Source organism: Conger conger, chromosome 17 (assembly GCF_963514075.1).
Source record: "Conger conger chromosome 17, fConCon1.1, whole genome shotgun sequence".
Taxonomy (NCBI): Eukaryota; Metazoa; Chordata; class Actinopteri; order Anguilliformes; family Congridae; genus Conger; species Conger conger.
The window spans coordinates 26,606,839-26,628,190 of NC_083776.1; the positions used below are offsets into that span (position 1 = coordinate 26,606,839).

The 21,352-nt window shown below is 43.5% G+C and overlaps 2 protein-coding genes across 3 annotated transcripts in view; one reads left to right on the forward strand and one right to left on the reverse strand.

Moving 5' to 3' along the window:
• The window catches only part of map3k2 (mitogen-activated protein kinase kinase kinase 2), a 12,339-nt gene extending 9,990 nt beyond the window's left edge, over nucleotides 1-2,349 (reverse strand). The window contains exon 1 of one of the 2 annotated variants that reach the window (XM_061227068.1): nucleotides 1,904-2,349. The gene's annotated coding sequence lies outside the window, so the exon portion shown is untranslated. The remainder of the gene's footprint in view (nucleotides 1-1,903) is intronic. The other variant, XM_061227069.1, reaches the window with a different exon arrangement.
• A 5,931-nt stretch (nucleotides 2,350-8,280) lies between these two features.
• On the forward strand, nucleotides 8,281-20,658 carry LOC133116801 (cytochrome P450 27C1). The gene is made up of 9 exons (XM_061226765.1): nucleotides 8,281-8,703; nucleotides 11,361-11,551; nucleotides 12,727-12,926; nucleotides 13,478-13,687; nucleotides 14,272-14,435; nucleotides 16,310-16,476; nucleotides 16,822-16,900; nucleotides 17,945-18,148; nucleotides 19,246-20,658. The coding sequence occupies exons 1-9, from the start codon at nucleotides 8,422-8,424 to the stop codon at nucleotides 19,360-19,362; spliced, it is 1,614 nt and encodes a 537-aa protein (XP_061082749.1). The 5' UTR covers nucleotides 8,281-8,421; the 3' UTR covers nucleotides 19,363-20,658.
• Nucleotides 20,659-21,352: the final 694 nt, after the last annotated feature.

Consider the following 21,352-nt stretch of genomic DNA (forward strand, 5'->3'; position numbering starts at 1 on the left):
AATGTGCTCACCGTCACTGCTTGATGGCAAGTCGAATTTGGCTAGTTTGCACAATAACCCTGATTGCTTAGTGTTCGCCAGAACACGTTTTAAAACCTCTAAACTTTCCTGATGTCAGCGAGCCACCCACTTGTAAAATGTGAATGTAGGGCCATAGATTAAGTAGGGCATTTGTCTGGCAATAATGAATTTTGTTGTTGCTCTGGCCGATTAATAAATTCAAACATAGCACCCACGACCTGAGTAGCAGATAGAGGAGTTTGTAATATACAATACATATCTGCGCAAGGCAGGCAGCTTGTTAGCTAGCTAGATATGTCAGGCATACACTTTTCTGTTTAAGCATAATCACCATCAGGTCTCATTTTCAGGAATCAACTCTTGGACAGCCAGAACACACCATCTTACAAATCTAGATGTAAAACTCAAATTTAGTTAATATTCCATTCAGCTAAACGGTATCACTGGTGCTAAAGATACTACAGATGTGTATATAAAGGTTTAATTTTTCAGCTGCCAAGAAAAAAAATAATGCTCACATGCAAAAGCACAGTGCTCGAAATGAAGATAATTGTTAAGGCAATGGCACAAAACAGCAAGTGAAATGAAATCAATCGAGCTGTAATCGACAGCACAATATATTAAGTGTTGAAATAGCTCATTTTCTGCAAAAAGCGTCGTTTTCTCTACCTTTCGGGTAACTGAGCCGAGAAATTGGTCGACACGACCGTGCTCACAATAATTATTGCTCCACGTCACGTTAGCATAATGGAAATGTGCATCTATCCTGATATTATAGTTCCTGTTAATAGCTTTTGTTTTTAGAATTCGACCACGAGCTACATGAAAATGTTCTATTGACTTGCATGGCACTGCAGCCCCCTCGCAAGTGCCCCAAAACGTGATTCTTAATACCACGTGATGACGGATAAAACTAGCTCGTGCTAGCGGCTGCTTTAAGGTCTCGCAAGATGCATTCGGCCAACATGAATTTTAAGACAGATGGCTGCCTTGCAATGGCGCATACCCAGAAACTGTATTGTGGCACATTACCACCGGAACGGAAGAGTAATGTTAAGATACCAAGTGGTGGACATGGGCCTCTCCAAATTCTCAGCTTGCCTCACATTTTGTGACGCGCTAACGTTACTGACAGACACCAATTTCGATACAGACCCACAATGCTAACTTACCTTTAACTTGCCCAGTTTCAAGCTAAACACTTAACTTGGCTTGCCACCTTAAAAAAAAAACACGTTTATCTGCATTTCTCAGGTGTTGTCTATCGCAAAATGAATCCATAGCCAAAGCTAAACCACAAACATTCAAACGTACCAGCTTACTCGATTTTTTTTCTTTCTCTTTTTTTGCTAAAGCTGCAGGTCCAGTGTTACAGACAGCTGACGCAGCTAATAACGACTAAATAGATCACTTTGCCGAAATGTCCCCAATAAATATAGATATGTAGAAAACGTCAGTTGACTACCATCGCTGTCACTAGAAACTAGCAACCAAGCCAGTCAAAACACTGTCTGAGCGAGCGCGGAGGCGTCTAGCTAGTACTAGCTAGCTAACTTAGCAAAAACCTTAAACGGGTTCAACTAGCAAGATTGTGCGTGGTATTTTCACAACAAATTGCTGGTTTAAAAGACAGCAATCCCAACAACATACACATGTAATCGCAGATAACCAACGAAACATTCATTCTGGACAGCGTATTGGTTTGTACTGTTCAACAATGCTCGCTAGCGAAGTAGTTAGCTTGTTTTGGCATTAGCTGGCTAGCGAACGTTCGCGCTAACCGAGTTAGCCTTCTCTCAATGTGAACCAGGCAATAACCTGGTTGTTCATAAGCTTTCCATCCACAAATCTGTAATAAAACAAATTCCTCATCTTGGCGTACCTGGGTGGGTTCTTCCTTTTCACTTCCTCATCCACAGGGCCGGCTACAAGAGCCTCGGCCCCGCTGACGGCCGACTTCGCAGACGGAGAGAGTTCAGAAGTCCGCTTGGAACTTCCACTTGAGTCCAAGGCTCAAGCACGTTCGCTACTTTGTGACGCAGGCCCCACTTTCGAACTGCCTGGTTTGCTACTTGTTCTTGCCAGGTGGGTTTGCAGGTGGCAATGAGCTGAGTTTTATTCTGGAAAAACACTAGTGTAAATACTAATTCGATTCAGTAAACGTAATCCCCTTCCACTGCCTGTTTTGTTTTCTTGCAGAAAATTCGTCCAAATGTGCTATACAGCGGGTCCACCCCCAAAGTAACGCAACAAACGCCGTGTTGGAGGAATCCGGCTACTGATACACAATTTTGTGATGTCAGAGAAAATGTGTGTGCCTTCTTGCTGTTCGTCATCTGAATTATGCGGTTGTTAAGGGGAAAATCATTTGTCTGGAGTAGGCTAATACTTAAAATAATACGAACACGTTTGTAACTGTCGATTAAATACCGCATACGTTTTTTTACTTGTGAATTTACTTAAACCTCTGCCATGTTTTAAAACTTTAAAATCCCTTTTCAGTCTGCATCATTTTTGACAAATACAAAAAAAAACTCAAGACAAGCACACTGAAGAGATGTGCAAGTTTTAAAAGATGACGTAGGCCTTTGTAAATTAAAATGTGTATTTACATAAAATATGAATATAACTATGCCTTAAAATAATATGAACGGATTCAAATAGATACAGATGGAGTGAATTCATGTAATTTGGGAGATCTTAAGAATGTATATATTTTTCTACCTTAATAATGGTCATTCAGCATTTTCACCTCATAGATTAGGGATCATCAACTCTGGCCCAAGAATCCAAATCCAGCCCTGGTTTTCTTTTCTCCTGGGTAATTAGTGCTACTGATTGGCCAGACTGTCTTCACACATGACTCGTAGGTAAAGGGAGGATGGAAAACCAGCAGTTCTCGGGCCTGGAGGCCCTTGAGTTGCTGATCCCCGAATGACATTTATAATGTGACGTCAGTGCACGGGACGTGGCGAAGGTCATCAAGGAAGTCGGCACGAGGCATGGTACAGTCCAAGTCCAGAGACAAAGCATTTAGACCCCTTATTTGTTAAGATGGTAATGTATATCAAAGTGTGATGTATTAATGCAACATTTGTAAGATAATGTTTCCCTTTTGTAATTTTGAGATTCACAGACAACAACAAATAATCGACTTTGGAAACAACATGCTCTATAAACATGACAAGTTACAGATCAGCTAAACAAAGTTATGGCAACTATCCATATCCCATGGATGTGGGTGGCATCAAATCCCCCAAAAATATATGTAAAATGGGCCTAGATATCTGTGCAAGTCTTAACAATAGGAGAGGAACCAAGTGACCCATGTCAGAAATCCCATTTCAGTTTGTTCTCATGGACTTTTACGAATTAACTTAGAAAATCAGTGCCTTTGAACAAAGAACATTAGAACAAAGTTGAAAGACATGGCATGAATTTATATTGACATTTTTATTTTATTTCTTAAGATAAAATTAACTAAAATTTAAATTAATATTCGGGCCTTTGCGGCTTTCATACTCCTGTATTTTTCTTAGATCTGTTCTGTTTTGTGTGCAACAGTGTAGGTGCAGTCAACCAAATCCAAGGCTCTTTTGTAATATGTCAGGCCATCACTAGGTGTCACCAAATTGCTTTTTGCTCTTGGGGAAACACTGACTCCACATTCATTTTATTTCATACTGTGTATGTCCAAATGTTATGCACATATGCCCAAGTTCAAAAGTCTTCAGAAAACTATTAGCTAGCCTGTTTTCTTTAGTTTATTTAGCCTGGCAAACACATTTTAAAACTGTAAATATTTTAAGAAATATTGTTGAAGACATTCTTTTAAAATATTATAACAGCCTCATTTATGATCCAAAAAGTGAAAAATAATTTTGGATCATAAATGAGAAATGAGGTGGAATGGGCAGTGATTGGCATCCCTCTCAAAGCACCATGCAAGTCCCATTCTAGACAAACCAATGCTGCTGCTGGAACATCAGATCAATCCCTCAGTATTCAGTGCAACCCAGCTAACACCATATCAATCCCACAGCATTCAGTGCAACCCAGTGAATACCATATCAATCCCACAGCATTCAGTGCAACCCAGCCAACATCATCTTATCATATTGGGCAGGGGAGTCACAGTCAACTCCCAGGGCTGCAGTGTCAGAGGTTTTTATTGTTTCCTTTCAATCAGCTGCTAATGAAGGCTTCAAGAGGTGTGGAGTCTGACACCTGTGATACATTATTATTTATTTTTATGGGAAAATAGCAGCCAGAAGTGTTTTATGTACAAAAGCATAGAAAATACATAAAACTTGTGGTGGGAATTTTAATTTATTCCTGTAAGAAAACACTCAGAGACAGAGACAGTAAATAAAATCCAATCTTTACTATGCGCATAGGGTCCAAGTTACATGCAAAAACAAGGACAAAGGTTCCAGGACCTTTGTCTGGATATATGTAGGCACAGAGCGCAACAAATGTACGCCCCTTCATTAGTATTCAGATAATCCAGAACACACAGTTAATGGCCGTGGCCTTGGAGGCCCATGGTACAGACAGGGAGAGACATCTCCACTCACACAGTTACAGAATATAATATTGAGTAGCACAAGGCAAGTTATGATACTTTAATAAGTGTGTATACTCTGGATCATTCCAGCATAAGCAACCAATAATAGTATAAGAAATTAGTAAAGGATAAGCAATTAATAATATGATAAGTAATTAATAATGAAATAATCACATGAATATATAATTTCAACAACAAACTTCAATAGGAATAATAATCATCAATAAAATGGCTAAATCAAATACAAAATTATAATCTTATTGTACAATTAAGAGGCCATCGTGAAGTGCTCAGTCAGGACCACAATGCTCACTGTGATTGGGTAGAACTGAGTAGGATTCAACTTGACAAGATTTTACATGTAGATGCTGCACCCAAAAAAAAGCACAAGTTTGTTAGACAAACCACATATAATTCAGCAGCCACTGGATACTCTTTAAGAAGGAATGAGTGCAAATTTCACCTCAAACAGAGCTGCTGAACACGGAAGGGCTGCTGATTGACCTAGACAATGTCTATTCATGCAGGATGACAAGTTTTCACGAGACTGTCAGGCAAATTTGCTATGGTGTCTTAATCAGGCCCGGCTCTTTTTACAAAAGTTAAGCTTTTACTGAATTACTTGAAAAGTAAGGCCTGTCTGATTCATTTTATTTAGGACAGTATACAACTATTTTTAAAACAGGGCTGGAAAATGTTCTTTGGTCTCATCTCAATAACATAAAAACAGATCACGTCACAAAAACATTTCACTTGTCATTACATAAAATATGCAAGAAATGCTTAGAAAAATATACTATTTGCACTTTATTAGGACTTGGTAGGGCCTCCCTTTGCTCCCAAAACGGCCTCAATTCTTTGTGGCACAGATTCCACAAGATCTATTACATCACCAGCACCAGTCTGGACTGTTGACACAGGCAGGTTGTGTCCATGGATTCATGCTGTCAGTGACAAATTCTGACAAAATCGAGATTCGTCAGACCAGGCTATGTTTACCAGTCTTCAAGTGTCCAGTTTTGGTGCAGCTGTGCCCACTGCAGCCTCATCTTTCTGTTGTTGGCTGACAGAAGTGGAACCTGACGTGCTCTTCTGCTGTTGTAGCCCATCATGCATGATTTTATGCACTGCAGCCACACAATTAGGGGATTAGATAATTCCATGAATAAGTAGGTGTACAGGTGTTCCTCAGTGAGTATATATGGTCTCAACAGAATCATCGTGTTCTGTTTAGTAAGTTAATTGAATGAGAGCCAAATTACCTTTTGTACATGTTACCTTTAGCCAATGGTGTTTTAAAACTACATCCAGAAGAAAGTACCACAAAATCAGAGGGTGGTTAGGGTTGTTTACTATAGCCCGAGCATCCCTATATATGGAAACTTCTGCATGATTGCCATGATTTCCAAACCATACAGTAATATTAACAACAAGGACGGTTTCAACAAGGCTAACATAAATCTTCTCAGGAATATCCCGACTGACTCAAAAACTCTTCAGTTTACTGATTAAAAACAACCTCTGGTCAGCTTTCTTAAAACCCCGCCAGTGTTGTGTGCAAAGTCCCCAAACACATCAAACATTCCATTGTTTGAGCAGATTGATCACAGTGGGTGAGTGATGGGAGGGGGTCACTGCTGTGAAGAATCGATTGCTTGGTTCTGTCCACAGTCACAAACAAACAGCAGGCCTACACCATTCCTGAAGTCTAAGTATTTACGTCCATCACAGTCTCTGCTTTAAGATCAACAACCAACCAAAGGCCTTTCATCTGCATATTTCAATAATTATACACTGTGGTGCTGTAACCTCATCTGATTGGTATTAATATAATACAACAAAACAGCTTTGTGGGGCACTAATCTCAGCAGAGAGCAAATCCTTATGACAAACCTGAGGGTGGTCTGTTGGAAAGTCTTGGATTTTAAAAGATTCTTCATTGTGTGGCAATTGAAAATCTAAATATATCCTGGGAACTCTCTGGGTGCTGTTGATGTCTTTTTTTCATGTTCCTCTTTCTTAAGAAGGAAGATATTACATACATCACTCTTTGGGTGGAGCTGATGACTGTAGGCAATTTCTTAATAACTATAATAAGCATTCACTGTGCAATGTGGAGTCGTCACATTCATGGCCAATAAAGTGTTAAAGTGTTAAAGGGATGGGTATGTGGTATCTTATTCGTTCCCTTACCTCAGTAACATACCACGTGCCTGAGAACCCACCCTGAAACACCTGTACTCTGGGCTGAGATGATGTAGTGCTCGCACACAGGCCAAGAAAGCAAAAGGGCCATGTAATCAGTGTCTTCCATTACACAACATAAAAGTGGGAAGTCAGCTCCTCCCTGAGATCTGTTCATACATAATTATCTCAGAAAAGCACAAGTAATCGGCAGACTTGTGCAGGGCAGGCTGAAGGAGATGTGTGAGGAGGTGTGCTCACTCAGATGGTGCACGCGGACCGTGCACTATGGCTGACCGTGCACTATGGCTGGTTCTATCAGTCTGTAACACTCGCATGTTATTCAAACCATACTCTGAAGTTGTTGGGGGTTTTTTTGCATCCAAATATAAGTGTCTTTCAGCAAATATAAGTGTACATTATGACTTCCCAGCTCTGCCATCATTCAGTCGGAGCAGTGGTCGACTGTGCTCTCTCTGTCTGCCAAGGACCTGGGTATTTTTTTTCACACTGTCACAGTCACATTCCACAACGGCCTCTCTCAAGTCCATGCTGAACCCTGTGGGGGAATTTGTCCTCTGCATTTGACCCATCTAAGGAGCAGTGAGCAGCCACAGTTCTGAGGCTAGTGCCTTGGTCAAGGACAAAGGTAGGAGTACACCTAAGGAAGTACACCTAAGGAAACCCAGGGTAAGCCCTCGTGACCACAGATAGAACATGCAAAGAGGATGATGCAGAGAGGATCTGGCCAGATTCAAACCCAGAAACTCCTTCTTGCAAGACAACAGCGGTAACCACGACGCCACCGTGCCGCCATACTGCTACGCAGCGCTGTAATCGCACTGACAGGAATGCACAATTTCAGTTACCATTTCCCCAACAGTTCAGTGGCATCCCTTTGATGTTACAGTTAATTAAAACCAACAGCTAGATTTGCTGTCATTTTGTCACCAGCAATTTAATGCTTGTTTGCCAGCATTTTCCTAAATGGTTCAGGCGTGGGAAATGCCAGCAAGGTCAACAGAGGTGTAAAATGCTGCATTTCACAGCTTGTGTCTTGATGTATGATGAAACTGTCATACGCTAACTAGCCTACACTGAAATTAATGTCCATATTAATTTACTCTTTACCCTGGCGGACTTTGTTTGTAATGCATGTTGAACATTCTTTGTAAATGCGAGTTCTTTGCATGGTATGTGGTCAGAAAATTAAAAATCTAGTTTTGGAATCAAACTTCTTTCCCCAAAATCGTGCCATCGATGTATGTATTTGCGAATATCGTGGGAAAGGTATTATCACTCTTATTTGACGCTTTTAGACATTCATGGCCATCTGAACACTTCGCACTGTCTCAAATTTCGCATTTGCTGTGTTGTAGTCGAACGTGTGTTCCGCTCCTATGATACAGATTTGAATTACTTCCAACCCGCCAGACCATCCCACCCATCTCTCTACACCGTCACCCCCTGAAGCCTGCCTTTAAATTCGTCGCTGGGAGCGAAGCTCAGTCATCTCCAGCAATTACTTCGCGCACAGACACTAGTGGGCAATTGTGAAGGATCCGTCTGGAGAGATCGGAAGAAACACATTTTGGAAACATTTAACATTAATCTACAGTCTGTCATAGACAGCGGAGAGAGGATACAGAATGGCACTTCTGAAGAAAATGCGACACCTTCACCTCAGGATACTGCCGGTCACGGCGGAGAACAGACACTTTCTGCTCCGGACTCGGGGTTTTCACAAACATTCTACATGCCAATCTCTACCGGCAGTTGAGGAAAATGTGTTGCCCGGAAACTTTTCAGCTGCAGCAGTTGGAAAAGACGGTCCACTGAAGACACTGAAAGATATGGCAGGACCAAGCACTATCAGTAATATTATTGATTTCTTTTTTAGAGACGGTTTCAGTCGAATCCATGAAATACAGGTAGGTCTGGTTTACATTCTGGACATCTAACATGGTAAAATTATATTTAGGAGTGCATGCAAGGACATATCCATACTACACGTGCGCGCACTTTTTTGCCAACTTTACATAATTGTATATGACGGATGTAAGCGCACAGGGGTCGCGCTCCACCAATACATGTAGCCACACCAGTCTGTATAACATCTTCTGCTCAGTGGCAGTACGCAAGGACGCACGTAACCGATATATACAATATATAGACGTCTTTTGGCACACGCAAGGCTATGTCTCCATTGAGGTTTTTTTTTTAGCTTAGAATCGCGCATGGAAAAGGCGCATGCTCAAGTTTGAGTTGCATAATGTCCCACACAGGGGACATATGAGTACTTTGCAGGGGGTTGCCAATGGAAGAAAAAAGAAAGTAACAATAATTAGATTGTCATGTAAAAATATTTGTTTATTCAAGGTCATTTCCCAAAAACGGCACATTAAGAATTTGTTCCATGTTTGTCAGGGTTAATGTTGCAGAAGTCGCTGTGAACAAATTTCCTCTTCAAATGGAAGAACAAAACATTAAAATGCGCGCCAAAGCTGGTTAAACTCGTTATTTTTCTTTATGGGTGTAGCTACTAAATTAGGTAACCCTGTGTTAAATTCAGGCATTCTTCTCGGTACAAACATCAAATAATTTCATATTATTATTATTATTATTATTGTTATTATTGCTACTAATATTAAGCTTATGTATCGAGAACATGAGATTGCACTTTTAAAATACTGGTGTGACAGGTAATAGCCTACGTCAGTTGGCGTACACTGGTTGTGGCATTTGTGGCTTTTTAACTTTCTCTTGTCAGCCTGTTTATAGGGTTTATAGACTACTTTCTAAACCGTGAAACCACAGTAGCAGTAAAAATAGTTAATATAACCGTTAGCTACGTTTAAAAGGCAGGCAGTTAGCCTAACATCCAAATCTTCAAATCCAACAAGAGATTTAGAAATATAAATAAATTGGTTCTGGTTCACAAACAAGCATAGGCTAAGGTAGATGTGAAAATGGAAGAGGTTCCAGGACCGTTTGTAGAAATGCATTCTGGGTAGAGTTTCAAAGCTTCGTAGTCTTCCTGATTGACCACTGCTGTGCTACTATTTTCGGCACACTCACATTCTGGTTATTGAAAGTTTTTTCTTTGTCGCTGTTTTAGCGCTTCGGTCATGTTTTTGGCTACTAGTCGCATATCAGTGTAAGAATATCCTTAGTCCCTTTGACTGCTCGGAGGCCTAAGGTTCTGTAGGAGGACACCGCGAACACACAACCTCACGCGCTAGCTCGTGGAAATGCGCCAATGACCTGCGGATTCTGTCGTTTGATCTCTGATCCTTCATCGTTATCAGACTTTGATTACACTGAATTACATAATATGAATACAAGAACCACCACCCAACCCTTATTATCTTCGAAAATATTGGCACGATCCTGCCACGAAGTTGGTGCGTCATGGTACTATTGTAAAACTAAACTAGAAGACACATCACATTTTCCAACTAAAAAAAAGAAACTGAGAAGGTTTGGCATCCGTTGAATTTACTTTCCAAGTTGAGAGAGATCGAATTCCGTAGTGTTTATTCACATGTAGACATATTGTCCCCACTGCACAGTGCCCGCTTGTGTGGTTTTTTTTCTCTGTGGGATGTGATGGCTGCTGCCAGTGCTCTTTGCAAAAGGGTACAGTTTCAAAGCCGTCCGTCCATGTCATGTGGGGGCGGGGGGTGGTGGGTGTGGCCGTTTAGGAGTGCCAAGGGGAAATATGGGTACACAGCGTTCTTTGTGTGCGTCTTGAGCCACCCAGTCGACAAGAGGCTTGAATGCTGACCCCTAAAAGCTACAGATCAGATCACAAGCAGCGGTGATGGCATTGTTCAAATATGGGCAGCTACATTCAATCTAAATCAATTGGTGTGTTTTTCTTCCGTTAACTTATTATTGTTGTTGTTGTTGTTGTTGTTGTTGTTGTTGTTGTTGTTGTTGTTATAGTAGTCGTGACAGCAGCAGTAGTGGCAGTAGTAATACTAGGTTACTGAATCCACAAACAGCACTGTAATAAATGTAACTGAAACGTATGGTGTACCAGAGCCAGAAAACGGCTCAGACTCTTTTTACACACAATTATAGGAGAGGCATATTTCTCAATAATTACTGCTGGTAGCCTGCAGCACTCTCAGGAAAAAGGATCCTAGACTTGTCTCCATAGCGGAACTCTCAATGGTAGGTGTGAGAAGTGTGAAAGTTCCCAGATTGACCTATTTTACCAAAAAAAGAACCCTTGCACTGCTCCAATCTGGAGATACAGAAGAGCCTTTTGGAACCTTCTGAGTGTGGGATGTTGTTGGGAGGCACAAATGCAATAGGCCACACCTCAGGGGAGCCTGATTAACCCACCGTAGCCCTGGGTTGAGGCCAATTGTGCCCCGCTACTGCAGACACCTGATCAGCTATGTACACGACCCCTTGACTATGACCCCTCCTAATAAGGTTCACCTTCAGTGTTATGGGAGGCAGTGTCCACTGTAGTGTTAACATTGTATTCAGCATCAGTGTCAATAGTCATATCGTTCAGCCTCGGTGTTAACAGTGTCGAGGGCACAGTGTTGATCTCGGTACCTCCTCGTTGCAGCAGCAGCACAGTCAGAAGTATGGAAGGATCTTCAAGTCCCGGTTCGGACCACAGCTGGTGGTGTCCATCGCTGACAGGGACATGATCGCGGAGGTGCTCAGGGCAGAGGGAGTGGCTCCTCAGCGCGCCAACATGGAGTCATGGAAGGAGTACCGGGACATGAGAGGACGCGCCACTGGCCTCATCTCAGCGTCAGTGTCTCACCTTTGACCCCCGTCCGCTTGTTGAGCGCCCCAGGCTCCATTAGTGGCTTCTGACAGCTATCTGGACAAACAATTAAAATGGTTACATGTTTTACATTCCCTTACATTTTATTGGGCAGACACTCCAAACAAAACATTTGCATATGAAGGTCATTGAACGGACAACAGAACAGCTTGGATAAGGTACAATTTGTATATGATAGGTTGTAAAGCAATGAAAAAAAGTCTAGTAAACGAGATAGATAGGCAATGTCTGAAAGCAATAAGGTAAGGAACTGCAGTATCAAGACAAATACAAATTCAAAAGTCCTTGATTATAGTACAAAATACAACAAGGGGTTAAAGATATAGTCAGGCGAGAAACAATCAGGGGACAAGAGGAGACAAGGCACACCGTGAAGAGGCAAGTCTTCAGACTGGCAGAGAGTGAGCAGTTCTTATTGGAATGGGGAGGCCATTCCACCACTGGGGAGCTAGGGTGGAGCTACTTTGAATCTGATCCTAGTAGTAACTGGTAGCCAGGAAAATTGTTTCATTTCATTTTTTTTTTTAGGTGCAATGTTGCTAAACAGGAAAAATAAACTTTTCCAGAGGGAATCTATTAACCAGAAACCCCCCCCCCCCCAAAAAAAAAAAAATGTGACAAAGCTTTCCCTTTCCCCATCCCCAGAAGAGGGCAAATGGAGGGCAAATAAAACAATATTAAATATTAAATATTTTAATCCAGAACATTCAATAACAGGAGAGCATTATTGTATAAATCTTAAGGTTTGAATGCAATCAGAAAACGTATGACCAAGAACTTGAAATTAGTCTGGCATTTTAATGGCAGCCACAGAGGTTATGCTAAGTTTACCTTACTACTTGTATGGTATGGGTTCCTCCCATTCCCCTGCATAGGTTGGGGGAGGGGGGTAGTGTTAAGGGTAAGAATGTGGTCCCTGATCCTTTGAAAGGAAGATTAATATAGGAAAAATATGACTTCTGACTTAGTAGTGTTGACTTAGTGACTTAGTTGTGTTTTTTTTTGCCTGGTGCTTGACGGTTTAGTTTTTCCCGCGCTGCAGGGAGGGCGATGATTGGCTGAAGACGGTTTTGTTTTCCCCGCGCTGCAGGGAGGGCGATGATTGGCTGAAGACGGTTTTGTTTTTCCCGCGCTGCAGGGAGGGCGAGGATTGGCTGAAGATGCGGAGCGTCCTGCGTCAGCAGATAATGCGGCCGCGTGACGTGGCGGTCTTCGCCGATGACATCAGCGGCGTGGTGACGGACCTGGTGGCGAGGGTCCGTGCGCTGCGCGGCCGGCAGCCCGACGGCCTCACCGTGCTCAACGTCAACGACCTCTTCTTCAAATACGCCATGGAGGGTGGGTGAGAGACACAGGAGAGGCCGAGTCTGGGTGCGTGGTTATCACGCTGCGTGCTCTACCGATGTGGGGCTCTAGTACACACCTCAGTGAGCTGCAGAAGGTGGGATTACGTTTAACCAGATCTTATGTAAAGAATGTGAGCAATTTAAAAGTTGCTTTGGATAAGATGAGAGAATCTGCTAGATATTGTAGGTGTTACGGGGAGAATTTGAATTCGTAAGTCGTAAATTCCTCCAATAAATAAGAGGAATTTAGAAACCTGATTGAAGTCATACAACATCATGCAAAACAGCATGTATTCAAATACAAATCAAAATTTTTTTCAAGAGACAATTAATGGTAATTATATATACGGTTGTATGCTTTTAAAAAATGAAAAGATAATCAGAAGATGGGAGCACTGTGGAGTTTCTTCAAAGTGACAAAAGAATGCAACTGTTAGGGTGGTCTGTAGTATTGGTATCTACCCAAGAGCAGTCACTAAACTGAAGTCCCTTGATGGCAATGGAAGTGTTGACAGAACCTGGGATCTTGCTCTGGGGTTACAGGCATTTCCGTGGTGCTGTACGAGCAGCGACTGGGCTGTCTGGAGGAGCGGATACCCCAGCTGAGCCTGGAGTACATTGCTGCCTTGCACCTCATGTTCAGCTCCTTCAAGACTTCCATGTATGCTGGAGCCATTCCCAAATGGCTGCGGCCACTCATCCCCAAGCCCTGGGAAGAGTTCTGCCACTCCTGGGACGGCCTCTTCAAATTCAGTGAGCAATATGGGCTGTGGGGAATCTTTGTGTGGTCTGGGGGTTGGTGCCTAAAGGGGGGAGGAGGGCTTGTGTACATGGGGCGACGTGGCTCAGGCAGTAAGAGCAGTCGTCTGGCAGTCGGAGGGTTGCCGGTTCGATCACCTGCCCGGGCTGTGTCGAGGTGTCCCTGAGCAAGACACCTAACCCCTAAATGCTCCTGACGAGCTGGTCGGTGCCTTGCATGGCAGCCAATCGCCGTTGGTGTGTGAGTGTGTGTATGAATGGGTGAATGAGAAGCATCAATTGTACAGCGCTTTGGATAAAGACGCTATATAAATGCCAACCATTTACCATTTTTGAGGTGGGCAACAACAGGGAGGAGGCGGGGTTTGCATCTAAGTTGCCCCTGAAATCTAGACCAATAAAATGCACTCATGTCAAGCATGGACCGTCGACAAAAGGACCAATTTATCTTCTCCGTGGACATATAATAGAGATTGCACGTGACCATCCATGTGACTCTCCGGCTTCAGGGTTCGACGAGAGTACCTCGAGTAGGAGTTTGGCATGGTGGTGAGGGCGGGGCCTCTGTCTGTCCACAGGTAAGGTCCACGTGGACAGGAGGTTGTCAGAGATTCAGGGTCAGCTGGCAGCTGGACAGGAGGTAAAGGGCGGGCTTCTGACCTGCCTTTTGGTAACCAAGGAGCTGACTTTGGAGGAGATCTACGCCAACATGACTGAGATGCTCCTGGCTGGAGTGGATACGGTGAGGACAGGGGGATTCATGAGAGGATGAGGGACTTCTTCTTCATCTACAGGTGCTTAAACAAAACCACAATGAAAAAAAAAATGTTTTGGTCAACAAGGCAGGAATCTGAGAGAGAAAGCATGCATCAGTATTATTAACTCACTGTTTTATGGCACAAAATTAATTTAAATGAATCCAAAAAATCGACAATTGTATAATGAAACGCATCTGAAATGACAATCTACTGATCGCTATAGTCTACTTTTAATTAAACTGGTGTTCAAGGGCCACCAAAGTATGAAATTCCTTCATTTCTCTGCATAGAGTTAAGGCTGGTATACAAACTCCAAGAGTGCTAATTGGCTACCTGCAGTCATTTTACGATACTGATTGCATTTTCATAAATTGTGTCGCACGTGTTATGCACTAAATTGTGTGTACTGTATATTTTATTTCTGACGCTGATGCCACAACTGGCATCAAGTTCCTTCAGGAAAATCTAGTTATTATATTCCATTATACCAGAGAACAAGAGACAGCAATGAAGGAACCAATATCTAAAGAATAAAAAAAAAAAAAGCAAGTGGAACTTGAGACACTTGCTTAGAACACACATAACACTGAAAGAACACACATGCCTTCAGCACATTTCTTGTACATGAAGAGTTCTGAGAAGGCACAGCAATAAATTCATGCTTTGAACTTGAACCCAGAGATTATATAATTACTTTATTCAACTCTTACTTGCCTGTTGAGCATAGAGACAGATGCTGCTGTTGGTGTAGGAGTGAAACGTGTTGGAGGGAGTGTCAACAGGGCAGTTTAAACTGTAGAATGGTCAAAGCAGTCTTGCTTTCCCTCATTCTGTTGGGTAAAACACGATTGATCATGACCACTATTGTGGCGAGGAGTGCTTGTGTCTCAGCTGTGTCAGGTTAGTGGATGGTTCTGGTGTGTGAGGCTTGGTTTTGGTTTGTGGTTTGGTTTTGGAATGTGTGACTTGTTTCTGGTCTTTGTTTCTTGTCCTGAGGTTTTACACAGGAGTGGAAGTCTGGTTCTGTTTAAGGGAGCGTGCAAAGCTTGGTTCTTTTGTGTGAGGCTTGGTTCTGACTTCGTTATGGCTCTGGTGTATAGGGTGCGTGTGATACTTCGGTTTCAGTTCAGCGTAGCTGTAAGCACAGCTGGCGAGGCACCAGAGTGTTGAAAGTGGAGCTGGGATTGTTCTCATGGCTTTCATTTCATTAAACTGATCAGTCTAGCAGTCCTGCACAGGGGGGCCTTTGTGTGCACCAAGTTAAACAGCTGTCTGACACCTCTTAACATCTCCATTTACCCAGAAGCCCCCAGGGCTGTCAGGGGGTGTTATGTGCTGTCAGATTTATGGGAGTCCTGAACGATGGTTCTCCTTTTGTGTGCTTGGTCAAAAGGGCATGGCAGATTGGGCTGAGCTCAGCTATGCCCCATTGTGTCACTTACCTCTCTGTTCTGTTTGACGTGTCGCCAGATGAGGTGTTTAAGGTTATTATTGAAATGTTGGATGAGTTTCTCAGTGTGTGAACTCCAGAGCTGGCTTTCTTCTAATCTTTTTGTTTGTGGGACCATTATGGCAGTTTCCATGGGGAGTATGTGACCCAAGCCAGAGCTAATGGGTTTCACGTTTGGGTAAACACGCGAAACAGGCTTAAGCCCAATGTAGACTTAAAAACGCAGGAGGGGGCTAGCTTCTTGCAAGCTTTGTCCTACACAACATACAGCACTGTGTGTTCTCATTTTGGATTCACCACGAACCCCGCTTCATTTTTTACAGGCATTCAGTGTCAAATGAGGCGGCCATTTTGTTACCTCGAAGCCTCAGTCTCCTGTCTGACTGCGCTTTTCCTCTCCTCCCTCAGACTTCGTTCACTCTATCCTGGAGCACCTACCTGCTGGCTCTCCACCCCCAGGTGCAGCAGCAGATCTACGAAGAGGTGGTGAGCACGCTGGGGCCTGACAAAGTGCCCGTCTCTGAGGACCTCCCCCAACTGCCCCTCATCCGAGGGCTGGTGAAGGAAACACTCAGGTGCTCCCTGTCAAACACGCGCACACACGCAAACATGCCCGTGCACCCACACACACACGCATGCGCGCACACACGCACGCACATTTATTAAAACGCGTCTGATTAACCAGGACAGATGCATTGTGAGTGTAATTTGACTGAAGCGAGCCCCCGCCCTGCGTGATTCTTCATTATTGTCCAACACAAACCCTCACATTCCAGGAAGCTGATGGGCCCTGTGGGGCCTGTGGGAAAGTTCTGTGAGTCACGGGTTCTTTGTTCTCTTTTCCTCTCCTCCTCTGCTCTCCTCTTTCATCCGTCATCTTACCTCTCCTGTGATCCCCTTCCATCTGTCCGCTCGCTCAGGCTGTTCCCCGTGCTGCCAGGAAACGGTCGCATCACCCAGAAGAACCTCGCAGTCGGGGGCTACCTCATCCCTGCAGGGGTAAGAGCCAGTACACTGGGAACAAGAGCCCAGAGCCAGTAAACAGGGAACAAGAGCCCAGAGCCATTACACAGGGAACAAGAGCCCAGAGCCATTACACAGGGAACAAGAGCCCAGAGCCAGTATACAGAGTGTTAGACCCAGAGCCAGTACACAGGGAACAAGAGCCCAGAGCCAGTGCACAGGGAAAAAGAGGCCAGAGCCAGTACACAGAGTGTTAGCCCCAGAGCCAGTACACAGGGAACAAGAGCCCAGAGCCAGTGCACAGGGAACAAGAGCCCAGAGCCAGTACACCAGGAACAAGAGCCCAGAGCCAGTACACAGAGTGTTAGACCCAGAGCCGGTACAAGAGCCCAGAGCCAGTACACCGGGAACAAGAGCCCAGAGCCAGTACACAGAAGAGTGTTAGCCCCAGAGCCAGTACACAGGGAACAAGAGCCCAGAGCCAGTACACAGGGAAAAAGAGCCCAGAGCCAGTACACCAGGAACAAGAGCCCAGAGCCAGTACACAGGGAAAAAGAGGCCAGAGCCAGTACACCAGGAACAAGAGCCCAGAGCCAGTACACAGAGTGTTAGACCCAGAGCCAGTACAAGAGCCCAGAGCCAGTACACAGGGAACAAGAGCCCAGAGCCAGTACACCGGGAACAAGAGCCCAGAGCCAGTACACAGGGAACAAGAGCCCAGAGCCAGTACACTGGGAACAAGAGCCCAGAGCCAGTACACACAGTGTTAGCCCCAGAGCCAGTACACAGAGTGGTGGTGTGGGGATTATGTTGACTCATTACTGAGAGATGTGGGACCTGCATTCTGATAGGCCCATTTGGTTGGGTCTAACCAAACACAAGTAAACACATCGCACAACACATGCGCAATTGTCCTGTAAGAAGAAATAAATTGAAAAATTTGAGGACGGGGAAAATATTACTCATGCAGCCCAAGCGTGGAAGCACTTGGTGGTTTGTGTCACGGTATGTAAAGGTCCTGATTGAAAGCATGTGATGCGTGTTGGCTTGCCTCAGCCTCTCTCCCTGCCGGTGCCACAGACTCAGCTGGCACTGTGCCACTACACCACGTCGCTGGATGAGGGCAGCTTTCCCAACGCCGCGCAGTTCCTGCCGCAGCGTTGGGTGAGGAAGGACGCCACGGACCGGGTGGACAACTTCGGCTCCATTCCTTTCGGCTACGGGATCCGCAGCTGCGTCGGTCGCCGAATCGCCGAGCTGGAGATGCACCTGGCCCTCACACAGGTGCACCCGCCACCCTGTCCCTCTGACTCTCACTGACACAGGGGCCGTTCCCTGAGAAATCAATCCGAGGCGTGGGGGGGTGAGCACTACAATTTTGCTCAAACTTTGTGTCAATGTTCTTTATATATTCAACAGAGAACACGTAAAAAACATCCTTCATTGGCTCTTTAAAAAAAAAAGGGGGGGGGGGGTTGTATGTTATGAAATAAATATGAAATAAATGATCTGTTTGACTTAATTTTCTTTGTGGCTTCTTTGTAGAAGTCATACAGCAAGTGGTGAATTATAAAAACAAATCGGAATTTTTGAATGACCATTACTTTTCTTCTGAGCAGTATTCTGAAACATTTTTCTGTCTGAAAATAGTTTTCAAGTTTTTCCCTGCTTTAATGCCAAAGATGACACTGCAAAATGGACACAAACCCCAATCTTTTTGGGTAGCACCCCCACTTTTAAGAGCCAATATATCTAGAATGGCAAATCCAATCAGGCTAATGTTTTGGTTGTTCTTTATTGAATATATTAAGAACGTTTACACAAAATTGGAGTCGTCACCTCCCCCAAATTCGGGTTGATTTTACAGGGAATGACCGCAGGTATCCTCTCCCTCTGTGACTCTCACTCACACAGGTTAACCTGTAGCTTCTGTCTCTTCTCTTCTAGATAGGGTATATCCTGTTATGGGTTTGGCTGTCATGTTCCGCATTTCAAAAACCGTTTCAAACATCTTCACTTTAGTGAAATCATACCTAACGGGTACTTTTTTGCTTCAACACTTTTTCCCACAAAATCTCTAACCTGGAGTAACTGCCTACAGTGGAGCAGTGTCTCAAACAGGGAAAAGGAAATGATTGACGGTAGAAGCCTTGCAGACCTTGGTAGAAGTGCAGTTGAGGAAAAACATAACAGGTTTGAATCCACCACTGTAAACAGAAAGGCATTCAGTTCCTGTTCAACAGTATGCCAGGGCATTGCTGAACTGTAGGTAAGCTAAAGGAAAGACATAGAGCTGTTGATTTTGGCACGTGTGCTTCATGATACTGTAATGATTTCTGGCACGTATGTAATGATTTTGGGCTGGTATGACTTTTTTGTAGCTGATCCAGAAGTTCCATATCCAGGTGTCGCCACTCACCGAGGAGGTCCGTGCCAAAACCCACGGGCTGCTCACCCCCGGAGCCCCCATCAACGTCAGGTTTGTGGACCGGCAGTAGAGCCCGCTCTACTCAACCACAACAGAAAGTGCTGTTCCATCCACCCCCGATACCCCTCACTGTGGGTCAGGGGTATCACTTTCACCCCTCACAGTGGGACAGGGTATCAGCCTCACCTATGTATGGAGGCTGCACTGCATCCTCCTCCTCAGTCATCTTCCCTGCGGACTGCCTGGCCTCAAGCGACCACCCCCCACCCCACGACTCTACACCTGGGCAGCAGCAGCAGCAGCGTGGCAGCTTAAAGCAGACGGGGGTCAGGGCAGAAAACATGGCTGTGTCCGATAATGATGACCCTGAACCAACTCAGCACCTCTGTCTTCTTTCTCTTCATTTCATCTTCACAAAAAGATTTTGGTTAGAAGGAGAGAAACTCAGACACAGTTAAATGAGGACGCTCAGGTGCTGGCTGACATGCTAGTTCATGACGAAAGACAAGATCTGCCTCCTCTGACACTGCCCCACAAAGAGGAGCTTTTGGATCTGTCAAGGTAACATCCTGTCTGATAAATTTAGCACTGATAACTCAGTTTTGTAGATACTATATATTGCAGATACTTTTCATAGGCCTATTTTAATTATCAGGATCACTGGTGACATGTCCTTAAGAGGATGTACTGTAGAGTAATTGACTACACCATAAATTCCAAAGATATTAGGACATAGAGTGTTCCATCTTCTTTTTTACAAGATTAAAATACGGATATTTGTATTAAATTTGTGTTTCCTAAATTTCATAATACATTTTTATGAATTAGCAATGAGTATCAAATATGTTAAGCTCTTATAAGTTCAGTTGTCTTTCCAAACACATGGGCATAGACATACAAAGAACTCACAAATAAATGTGTTTTGTTTCATTTAGATTTATTTGTAATTTCATAATTTCTGTTTTGATCTTTGGTAGATATAGATCCATTATAATTGGCATGTTAGATACAGGATTTATTTAACATTTATTTAAGCCTTCGACGCTGCTCAGATGTGGGAGAAACCAGATAATGAAAGACATTAAGAAAAATGTATCCGTTTAAAGCTCTTCAGAATGTAGCTACTTAATGGTGGAGAGTAGGCCTAAGTCTGAAAGTGTGTGTATGTAATTGGGAAGGAAATGCAAACAAATGCAGAAAAGGCTTTAGCATGTTGTCTGAAGGAAACTTAGAATCTAATTAACTGTGTCTAATTTAATTAATGTCATTAAAGATGATGACTCCTAGGACTAACCATGTATGTTTTACTGAATGGAAGGGGATCTAAATGTGTATATGAGATTAAAGTTCATTGTAGGAACTGTGAGATGACTATGTTACTTCTGTAAGCCACTACCTACAACTTCCCAAAGGGAGAGGCCAGTGCTAAAAACTGCTGAATTCACTATATCCAATTCAAAGCAGCTTATTATGCATGTAATGGAGTTACATAACAGCTTTTGTCTATATGCAATCTTGAATAATGGCATTAGGCCACAGTTTAGATCCCTGCTCAGATCAAATTACTCATTGTGTACAGTGAAGAAGTGTTAATGTGAATCATAACCGTTTTTAGACTATGTTGAAAAGGCATTTGCTTTTGTTAACTCGCTGTTGATAAACGTTTCAGTTCTAAGGCATGAGTTTTGGTAAAAGGATCAAGGCCTCAGGTAAAAGCTAAACTTGCACAAGTAACTGTAGAACCCTTTAATGCAATCCTGCCGTCCAGTGGTTAGATGAAATTACTGCATCCCATTGGTTCAGAGGGACCAGGAGACGTTACAATATTTAAAGGGGACGTTCATTAAAAAATTAAATTAAGGTATGTTTCCACTTATCCCGAACAGTATCGGTCCATCCAGGTAGTTCTGCTGAAATGTGTTGCGTTCTTCTAGATATTTTCAAGCTCAGTCTGCCGAGGCAAATCGGACCATTTCGGCTTTAAAAAACAGGAAACGTCTCTTTCCAAATAGTAATCCCGCGGTTAAGCACGTATTTCCACAGAGTTTATTCATGGTTCC

Excerpts from the sequence above, each read along its gene's own strand:
- LOC133116801 (XM_061226765.1), top strand. The coding sequence starts at position 8,422 with ATGGCACTTCTGAAGAAAATGCGACACCTTCACCTCAGGATACTGCCG. Across the intron at positions 16,477-16,821 it reads CTGGTGAAGGAAACACTCAG|GCTGTTCCCCGTGCTGCCAG; the intron begins GTGCTCCCTGTC and ends CCGCTCGCTCAG. Across the intron at positions 18,149-19,245 it reads TGCACCTGGCCCTCACACAG|CTGATCCAGAAGTTCCATAT; the intron begins GTGCACCCGCCA and ends ACTTTTTTGTAG.